This window comes from Gracilinanus agilis, chromosome 4 (genome assembly GCF_016433145.1).
Source record: "Gracilinanus agilis isolate LMUSP501 chromosome 4, AgileGrace, whole genome shotgun sequence".
Classification (NCBI taxonomy): domain Eukaryota; kingdom Metazoa; phylum Chordata; class Mammalia; order Didelphimorphia; family Didelphidae; genus Gracilinanus; species Gracilinanus agilis.
Window position 1 is genome coordinate 170,031,315 of NC_058133.1, and position 10,893 is coordinate 170,042,207.

Here is a 10,893-nt window from a genome sequence, read left to right on the forward strand (position 1 = left end):
TCTCTCTCTCTCTCTCTCTCTCTCTCTCTCTCTCTCTCTCTCTCTCTCTCTGTCTCTCTCTCTCTGAAAAATGAGAGGGTTGGACTAGATAAGTAGCAATGTTCCTTCCAGCTCTAAATCTAAATGTTATGGATTCCAAGTCCTTTCTCTCTTAGGCAACAAGCCCTACTGTTTTTCTTTATTTTCTAGATTGTTTTTTTCTGAACCAAAGATGGTGGCTACCAAGCTGGAAAAGAGCGTATTTGAAATAATACGTGTTTATCATGAATACAGCAGAAAGAAGGAGGGCTGGGATGAACTGAACCTGAAGGAGTTGACCCAGATCATTAAGAATGAGTATCCTGTTTTCCTTTCCACCTGTGTAAGTGGGGGCATTATATTAAGGGGATGATGGAGTTGAGTCTTCTCCAAGTGATATTCTCTTCTCATGTGGGGAATCTGAAACAAAAGTGTTTTAGGTACTATTTATTATTATTTTTTACATATATGGCCCATAGAATCCCAGTTGGAGATAAGTACCCTCATTCCTTCTGAAGGTCAGTGGCTAAATCTAATGAAAGGGACTCTGGGAAGGGACTACTCTGAAGTAGCTCTCAAAGACCCATTTCCATCTCTAAATCTAGTTATCATAAGGGGAAAAATTATACCTATTGATTATTTTTTAGTTATACAACTCTTCAAACCCATAAAATATAAAAAATAATTCAGATGTTTCTTACATTTTTTCACATTATTAGTTTTTAAAAAACCCTTTCATTCCACCTTAGAATCAATACTGTGTTTTGGTTATAAGGCAGTTGAGTGGTAAAAGCTAGGCAATGGGAGTTAAGTGACTTGCCCAGGGTCACACAGCAAGGTAGAAGCCAGAATTGAACCCAAGACTTCCTGTCTCTAGGTCTGATTCTTAATTTACTGAGCCACTTAGCTGCCCTTTCACAATAATATCATGAGGAAGATGGTCCAAATAGTATCACATACATTTTAGTGATAAGGATACTGAGATGTAGAAAGAGGTTAACTAATTTATCCAGATCAACACTAGATTAATATCCCAGTGTCCAACCCAAGGGTCAGTACCTGAATTCAAATCCAGATGTCGACTCCAAGATCGTTTTTTTGGTCCTTTCTATCAGGACACCATCCATGCAGATATTTGTATCCCCCTACTTAATATTCCTTTATGGGAACTCAGAAGAGCATCTAGCCCAACTACCAAAAATAATTAGGCACTTAATTAATGGGGATGGTTTACTCATGTTGAAGAATCCAAGTCAAGTTCCCCTATTTCTCAAACGCCTCTTTTCAGAGGCTCCAGTAGCAGAAAGGACAGACCTAGTTTTAATTTTGACCCTATTTAGATACCTGAGTGCTCTTTATGAAGAAAAAAAGGCATAAAAAGTCTCATTTGCTAAAAATATCTCTTCCCACTGTCCTCCTGTTGGGGTCTGCCAATCATTCTTTTGAGTTCAGAATATATATTTGCCATAAGTCCCTGTTAAAATTCAGAAATTAGCAAATATAGTGTATTAGTTAGGAAATCTTGAACCCTTGGACTCCATCTCCCAGCATCCTTTCCACGTTTGCGTCTTCATGTGTTGTTTATAGGTTTGCTGTAAGCTGTGCCTTCTTCCTCTTTTCCTGCAACCATGGCTTGGTTAGCGGCCTTTTTACTCTAGCTTTTTACTTTAGTTATTATTAATAAATCCCATTAAATATAATACATGGAGTATTTGAATATTAATTTTAATCTAAACAGTAGCTTTAAGGACTGACATGAGCACAAACTAGTTTAAAAGATTAACCAACATGGGGCAGCTAATGTGGCTCAGTGTATTGAGAGTTGGGCCTAGAAATGTGAAGTCCTGGGTTGAAATCTGGCCTCAGACACTTCCTAGCTATGTGACCCTGGGCAAGTCACTTAATCTCTATTGCCTAGCCCTTACAGCTCTTCTGCCTTTGAACCAATACACAGAATTGATTCTAAGACAGAAAGTAAGGGTTAAAAAAAAAGATTGACTAATAGTCTGGGTCTAAGGGAGAGTAGGGAGAAAACATATCAGTTTGGGAAAGTCTTTCAACTTGGGGGATTGAGAAAAGGCTAGAGGGTTAGGTATGGAGAGGATGTAGTCTCCAGCTAAGCTTTACTTAATTTGTCATCTTCTTTCTTTAGAGCTCAGCTGATCCGGATGGTTACATAAAAAATTATTTTGATGAGTATAAGAATAAAAACAACGAAGTCAACTTTAATGCTTATATGAAAATCATGGGCAAAATGGCCAACATCTACCACAAGCGGAGCCATAATGATGAGACCTGCGATGACAGGAAATGAACACTACTGGATCATGGTGAAGAGATCCACGGATAGAAGGGCTAAGACTAGTCCATCCTAGCACAGGGAGTTCTTGAGAAGCCAACTTGAATCAATAAATCATCTCCTTTACCTTATATTATGATGCCTGTGTTTTTTTCTCCCTATTTCTTGACTCAGGACTTTATTTTTATAGGACAGTCAATTTTCAATTCTTAGTCATCTGATTTATAGATTTTATTTCAATTAAATGCTGTCTCATTCATGTGGGTTCTCCCTTCACTCTTACAAACCCACAGCCCTCTTTGTCTTCCTCAATGATTCTTGCTCATGTCTTCTAATGAAACCACAACAGAGGAGCTATGCAACTTAACAAATATATGAATATGGAAGACAGTTGGAGTGTTGGCTTATAGGTGCTGTCCTATAGACCAAAATCTGGTCAAAGGTTTTGAATGAATTCAGAGCTGTATACCCAAGTTAGATACTGGGTGGTACTTTGCTCAGGTTGCTTTCGACCAAACTTTTATTTATTTTCTTAAGCCCTTGCCTTCTGTCTTAGAATCGATGCTAAGTATCAGTTCAAAAGCAGAAGAGTCATAAGAGTTAGGCAATTAGGGCTGAATGACTTGCCCCAGAGTCACATAACTAGTCAACTAACTTTTTAACATACTGTAATATCTTGAGGATAACTGACAGGTCTCAAACCCATAGATGAGTTAGGAGAATGGCTACCCCAAACACGTGAAGTCTTCCCCTAGCAGAATGGGCAGATGAGAACAATTTGTTCCATAGTCAAGATGGTGGTGGAAGCAGGTGCTTTGGAAATTGGTCAGACATCAAAGGCACCAAGGCTATATCCACTTGCATGCCAGCCATCCCCAGTTGTTGGCTTCTGTCTTGCCACTGGTCTTGGATGACTCTGGAAGAGTGAAGCTGAGGACTTAAATCCGATTCATGCTCAAGTCAAGATATCACTCATAACATCATCTATCCCCTCTGAAAGTGGACAACATGCTGTAATATCTCCTTTGGCCATTGGAGGGCATTCTGACTCGTGCCCGAGAAGCTCCACCAGGGATGTTCCTCATTTTATGTCGACTCGGGAGCTGTTTCACTCTTTGCATCTAGGCTGTAATCTAGGGATTGAAATGAAATATTACATTATTGAAATCTGTGCAGTTGCCTGGCTTCACTTTCACCAATTTCAATAGTTCAGTTCCTCAGCACTTTTCCCTTGGGACCCATAAGGGGATGGAATTCAGAATGGAACATAATTTATTTTATCAAGTTCAGAAGGAAAAGAAGCAAAAATTTCCTTCACTTTTGTGCAGATGATTATGGCTAATCAACTTAACTCTACGCTGTTTTTTTCATCTTGAATCCCTCATGCCTTTGTCCAGTTACCGTTCTTGTCCAACCTGGCTTATTCCATCTTGTGAGGCTGAATGGAGCTGGAGGAAGCCAGGCAATGGAATTGACTAGATCTATTACAAATTTATGCTTCTAACCTCAAATGAGCCCTTACTGCAGCAATTCAGTCCTTTTATTTCTTTTTAATGCATTTCATATTCTGTTCCTTATGGAAGCTGTTCTGAATCTTTTCTTTCCTCCTCAAATATATCTTCCCTTCTTTCTATTTTCTCATCTGAGGCCTTGATCTCATATTTTACTGAGAAAATTGAGATTCTTTACTATAAATTCCATCTTCTCCCCTCTCTTCATTTAAAAATCCCTTTTCTCCCCCACCCCAAATTTGTTCCTTTTCTTCTAGAGAAGTCATAATGAGGTAACCTTTCTTCTTGCCAATGTACCTCTGAGCCCATATTCAGTTCAGTTGTTTCAGTCATGTCTGGCTCTTCATGACCCCATTTGGGGTTTTCTTGGCAAAGATACTGGAATGGTTTGCCACTTCCTTCTTCAGCTCATTTTACAGATAAGGAAACCAAGGTCAACAGGATTAAATGACTTGCCCAAGGCCACACAGCTAATAAGAGTCTGAGGCTAGATTTGAACTAGGACTTCCTGACTCCTGGCTTGGTGGTCTATCCACTATGCCACCTAGCTGCCCTTTGATCTCATCCCCTCCAATAATCTGCAGTAGGTTGCCCCTTAAGAAATCTTTCTCTCTCATGCTAATCATTGATTGCTTCCTAACTGGACCTAGAAAGAGGGCCAAGTTACCCAACATCCTTAAAGCAAAGCAAAGAAAGAAAATTTCTTTAGGCTCTCTCTACCTCTGAAGTTTTTGTTTTGTATCTCTCTTCTCCTTTTAAAGTATAATATGCTATTATAACAATTTAAATCTTTACCTTTTGTCTTAGAATCAATATTATGTCTTTTTTCTAAGGCAGAAGAGCAAAAAGGCTAGGCAATGGGGGTCAATTTAGTTGCCCAGGGTCACACAGCTGGGAAGTGTCTGAGTTCAAATTTGAAACCAGTACTCCTGATAATGAGTTCATTTTAGACCCTAAGGGGTAGGGAAGTACAATGTACCTGGCACATGGTGAATGCTTAATTAGTGTTTGTTGATTGATTTCATTCCCTTTTTCCCTCTCTGAATTTTCTGTGTGGTTAGGGCATTCCCCAAGCTGGTGCTAGTAAAAAGGAATGAGTTGAGGGATCTTATTCCATCTCTATTTTATTACTGTGGCCATGGATTAGATTCATTAATGATTTGTAGAATTTGCAGAATCTGGGTAGAGATAATTTTTAGCTGTCCCAGTGTTCTCAGCTGATTGTTGTTGTTCAGACCACTCTCTCTGGACTCCTTGGATGTCTGAATTGGATAAAGATGGCCTGAATGCAGATAGGATATCTTTTATTCTATGGTGTAGCTCCTTGGCACAAAGGAATCAGGATGATACTAGTGGGGGAAATTCCACTTCAGTAGTAAGATCTCAACATTTGCTGTGGCAAGCCTCCTTCTTTCTACTATTCTAAGTTCTTAAGATCTTTATAGAGACAACAACACAAGGCAAAACTCTCCTTGGGGTACATAAGACTGTAGATATAGAGCTGGAAGAAAGGTCAGAGGTCATATTAATAGCCCCTTCCCCATTTTGCAGATAAGGAAACAGAGAACCATGATAGCTAAGTGATTTTTCCAAGATCACACAGCTAGTAGTAAAAGCAAGATTTGAACTTAGGCCTCCTGGTTTCAAAGCCTGTCTCTTCTACTATATTGTGCTTCCTTCTACAAGTTGAGCACTGAGGGCTTATTTTAAAGTTAATAAATCACTTTTCTTACCACTCATTGAGGCAGGTAACATAAATGTGAGGAGCTAAGTGGTGCAATGGATAGAGCACTGGCCTGAGAATCAGGAAGATTCATCTTCTTGAGTTCAAATGTGGCCTCAGATATTTGCTAGCTGAGTAACCTTTGGTACATCATTTAACCCTGTTGGCCTCAGTTTCCTTATCTGTAAAATGAGCTGGATAAGGAAATGGCAAACTATTCCAGTATCTTTGCCAAGAAAATCCCAGCAGGGTCATGAAGAGTTGGACAGGACTGAAAAGTGACAGGATAATCATAAAAAAAATGTTAACATTGCTTTCACATCCTTATTTTACAATTGGGGTAAGGGTCTCAAAGAAGCAAAGTAACTTGCTAATAAGGGTCAGAGCCAATCCCACTTCTCAAATTAATACCTGTTTTCTCTTATACAAGTTGCTGAACTTCCCTTGGTCTCAGTTTCTTCAATTGTAAAAGGAGGCTTTGGATTAGATAGCCTCTTAGGTTTTTAGAGCTCTGGCTCTATGGTATTGCCTATTATCTCTAGAATCCCTGGTAATTGGAGGGAATTGGTGAAATATCATTGCCCCATGTCAGAGGTGAGAACCTTTTCTGATCTGCAGGTCATAGGTTCAGAGTGGAGAGGAATAGTCCCTGGGGTGTGCCTAAGTTGGGTACTGAGGAAAGGAGCAGGTCTAGAAGCAAACCATAGTTATATAGCTTTGATCCTAGAAGCATAAAAGGGGACTCTATTCTAGCTTTCAGACTAGCATGGAAGTCTGTGGTAGAATAACCAAGACAGGAGTCCTAGACTAAGGGGCAGCCTGAATCTCAATGGTTTCAAACCTACTGAACCTCTCAGTTAGATAAATAATGATTGAGTCTAGTAGTTGTTTATGGAAGCTCCCAACCAATGATTAGCTGATGGACCCAAATGAGGCAGCTAGGTGGTACAAGTAGATAGAGATCTGGGTCTGGAGCCAGTAAGACCTGAGTTCAAATGTGACCTCAGACACTAGGTGTGACCCATTTGATAAATCACTTAACCTCTGTTTACTCAAGTTTCCTCAATTATAAAGTGGGGCTAATAAGAGCATTTCCCCCCCCCCCCCCATGGAGTTGTGAGGATTGAATGAGATCATATTTGTAAAAGTGTTTAGTTTAGTGCCTGACATATAGTGGGCTATACATAAAAGTTTATTCCTTCCCTTTCCTTTCACCCAAACCTGCTGGGTCAGGAACTTATAGAGATTAAACCAGAAGGGCAGTGAATAGACCTCATCCTAGATCACACCACTTAGGTAATACTGAAAGCTTGAAAATCCTTAGTCTGTGCTATGAAAGCAACAGAAGGGTATAAGAGGACAGAAGTTCAAGCTAGACATCCTCCCTAGAAGTATGCAGAGCCCAGCATTCACACAAAGTCCAAAGTTATAAAGTAGGTTAGAAGAATGAGCAAACAAAAAAAGAACCTGACCATAAAGAGTTCCTTTGGTGACAGAGAAGCTCGAGACACAAACATAGAAGAGAATGATTCCAAAAAAGGTATAAATAAAGCTTGGATACAAATCCAACAAGAATTCCTAGAAGAATTAAAGCAAGAGCTTTTATAGAAAGGAGCTTATATTTCCTTTTTTAGGGAATTATTTTCTTGCTTGAAGTTTTGTACTTCCTTCTTGAGATCTTTTATTTCCTCTTGTAATTCTTCTTCTACCTTTCTTATTTGTTTTGTGATCCTCTTTTAGAGTTCTTCTAGGAATTCATTTTCATCCTGATATCCTTTCACATTTGCCTTTGAAGTTTCATACATTTCCATTTTGGCATTGCTACCCTCTTCTGAACTTATATTTTGGTCTTCTCTATTGCTGAAATGTTTTTCCAGGGTCTGACTTCTTTGTCTTTTGCCAACTGATTCATGAACAAGCCTATATGTTGAATCTCAGCTCCATTCCTGAGGTGGAGGAGGTACTGCCTTTGACTTCCCTTGGGTGCTAGGTGCATGCACTGAATTGAACTAGATTCCTTTCCTTGGTTACCAGCTCCATAAGGTGTTAAGATTGCTGGGTCACACCTTCCATTGAGGGTTCCCCTTAAACTCTTCAGTGTCTGCTGGGCAGATCCTCACATTGCCAATTCCCATTGATCTCCCTTCTTACTCCAACAAGATGACTCCTTCCTGTTTGTCTTTCTATATTTTCTTTGGCTGAGATCCTGCTTTACTTCCTCTTTTGTTGGTTCTGCCCAAAAAGGAGCTTAAAATTACTTAAAAAACATTTGAGGGACAACTAGGTAGCTCTTGTTTTCAAATCTTCTGGCTACAAAAGACTTCAAAACCCAAATGATTCCACCCTGCCCACCAACTCTCTTTACTATTCCCTCACATTTGGAGATATTCTAGAAGCAACCCTAGAATAATTGGAATAATATGACTCAGCTAACCTGGAAGAAGATGGGGGACAGAAGGTTAGAGATAGAGATAGACAGGGAGGATAGAGAGCCAGAATTAGCAATGGAAAGTCCTGGGTTCCAAACTGGCCTCCGACAGCTGTGACTGTGGGCAAGTCACTCCCTCCCAGTTGCCTACCCCTTAGTGCTCTTCTGCCTTGGAACCAATACTTAGTATTAATTCTAAGTCATAAGCTAAGGGTTAAAACAAACAAACAAACATTTGTAAGTAGAAGAAGCAAAAATAGGAGAAGCAAGAGTTAAGGAAGAAAAATATCAAAAGAGAACAAATAGTTTGGAAAAGAGGTACAACACCTTACCAGAGAATATAACTCCTTGGAAATCAGAACTAGTCAACAGAAGATAAATAAACTAAATGATAAGGTGTATTTTTGGGTCTTATGAAACTTAGATGAAGATAAGAACTTTCATGGGGAAATTAGACACCATTTACCTTTGATGATTACTTAACAACAATAATGATAATATTTGCTAGTATTTGTATAGCATTTTAAGTTTGCAAAGCATTGTACATGTATTAACTCAATTGATTCCTGCAAGAATCCTGCTGAGTAGGTGCTATTATCATCATCATTTTTCACAGATGAGGAAACTGAGACTCAAGAGAGTTTTAATGATTTGCCCAGGGTCATATACAGTTAATAAATATCTGACACAGAATCGAAGCTTAACTTTTCCTCACTGTAAATCCTACATTCTAATCCACTGCAACACCTAGGGAGTTTAAAGCCAAGGTAAAGTGTAGCACGTGATTTAAATGGATAATTGATTTATGAAACTATATGCCAATTAGTTTTCACATTTGAAAACCTAAACTAGCCTAGAGGAATCTGGGAAGTTGTTTGCTGCAGTTAGGATAACTCCCTAAGGATCTGAATAGATAGCATGAGAAGGAACTGAGCTTCTTCCTACCTCTTGTAAAATTAAAATTCAATAACTCCAAATATTATATTTTATAAAATTTATTAACAATCACTAGAAGTAAAGGAATAAAAAGGTAATTATCTAACAAAATAAAACCATGTGCCCAAGCTAATCTACCTGCTCAAAAGGCCCACTCCACCAAACCCATCACAGGAAGGAAAGAGTGTTAGACACAGAATTCTATCCAATTTATCTTCTGTCTACATCAGTACATAACAACAAGAAGTGAGTGGGGTCCTGGGAAGTGTAGTCTTGCTGGGAATTGTAGTTTTTAGGGTAACAGATTCCAATTATACAATCCCCCCTGAGATTTTTGGAAGACTCATCTCCCCAATGGATTTTGTAAACATAACCAACTTATAGATTACAATAATTTGTGGATAAAAGGAAAAGAGAACAAAACCAATGATTGTTAGGTACATTGACAAAAAGCTAATTAGGGGGCAGTCCCCTTTGGCATAAGAGTATACATACAAAATAAATGCATTACAACCTCTCATAGTTCAATTCACCACATCCCAAAGTTTACTCTGGATCTTCTGGTGCAATGTGTGGTCTCTGCAGGTATCTTCATGGTACCTGCTTCAAACAGTTCATTTTCTGGATTTGGGGAGTTAGTAAGTTTCTTATCCTAAAATTGCTCTCAAAAGAATTTAAACTTTGCATTATAGGATAATAATACAATCCCCTCTAAGGAGGATGGTGACAAACACAGAGATCACTCAGGGATGCATGGCTGAGTTATGAGGTATATGAATCAACTGGTAAAAGAAATAAAAAACATAAAAAATCCCCCCAAAAGAGAAAAAATAATGTTTGGATGAAATGTAGAATATCAAATTCTTGTGTGTAAAAATTCTAAGTAAAGGAAAAATAAACCTATAACAGGTCCTTGAGTCATGGCCCAATTAAAGTGATTTATGTCACATAAGCATGTGGTATCAATTATACACTTCCCCAATCAGCAGCCAGGACTACAGAAAATTGCCACACTATGAAAGACAGAAAAAAGGACTAGATTTCAGCAGCAAACTGGGAAATAGCATTTGGTGGTCTGATTTTACCTTTTCTTTCAGGGATACTGGAGTCAGGATGGCAGCCAAAGTGAGGTGCTTGATAGAATGTGGGATGGGGAAGACCTGCCTTTGATATATGTCAAACAGTTGCAGCCTCAAACCCCAAACAAGTTTAAGTCCTCTTGTCTTGGCTCAAAATTTCATAAATCCCACAGGGATTGTTTGGTCTCTTTGACCTTGTGCTTGATTGACACTATACAGGTTAGCTTTGTGCTTCTTTGGCACTGTGCAGTGGCTCTTTTTGTGTTCCCTTCTCCTGGAATCAGACACAATCATTAAGCAAAGTACTATAATTTTTAAACAATAAATGGCAGGTTTTTATAGTCTAAAGCTTTTGGGTATTCACTGACATTAGGACTAATGGACATTTTAAACTTACTCTAGTGCAAAATAAAATAACGCCTTAATCTGGTAACATGTGCTTCAAATATAAAAAAATAAAACTCAAATACTATATTGCGCATGCAAGGAAAAACCCCAATAAAATGTTTTAAAAATAAAAATTATACAGCTTACAATCGGTGACACACTGGTCAGCCAAGGAGAGGTAGAATACAAAGGTTCCTCACCAAAAATGAGATCCATTTCCATTTTAACTTGGCCATGATCCACAGTGTGAGTATAAATGATTTTCAGAAAGTAACAGCTTTATAAAACAGTAGTACAGCAGGTAATGCACATTCAAAGAAATACAAAAATTCCTCAGAATCTTAAAAATCACAATTAATGACAATAGCAAAAAAACTCACTATTATATAGGATTCAAATGAGTCTCTATATAGCCATTTGCTGTATGACATTAATAAACCCATGAACTCATGGATACTTGTCACAAGTTCTACAGATCTAGCCAATCTTTCAACCTTGACAAAGATATTTTT

General features: G+C 38.4%; 1 protein-coding gene across 1 annotated transcript; it reads left to right on the plus strand.

The window, feature by feature from the left end:
- The first annotated feature begins 211 nt into the window (after positions 1–211).
- LOC123247409 (protein S100-A15A-like) lies at positions 212–2,332 on the plus strand. The gene is made up of 2 exons (XM_044676292.1): positions 212–361; positions 2,171–2,332. The coding sequence occupies exons 1-2, from the start codon at positions 212–214 to the stop codon at positions 2,330–2,332; spliced, it is 312 nt and encodes a 103-aa protein (XP_044532227.1).
- Positions 2,333–10,893: the final 8,561 nt, after the last annotated feature.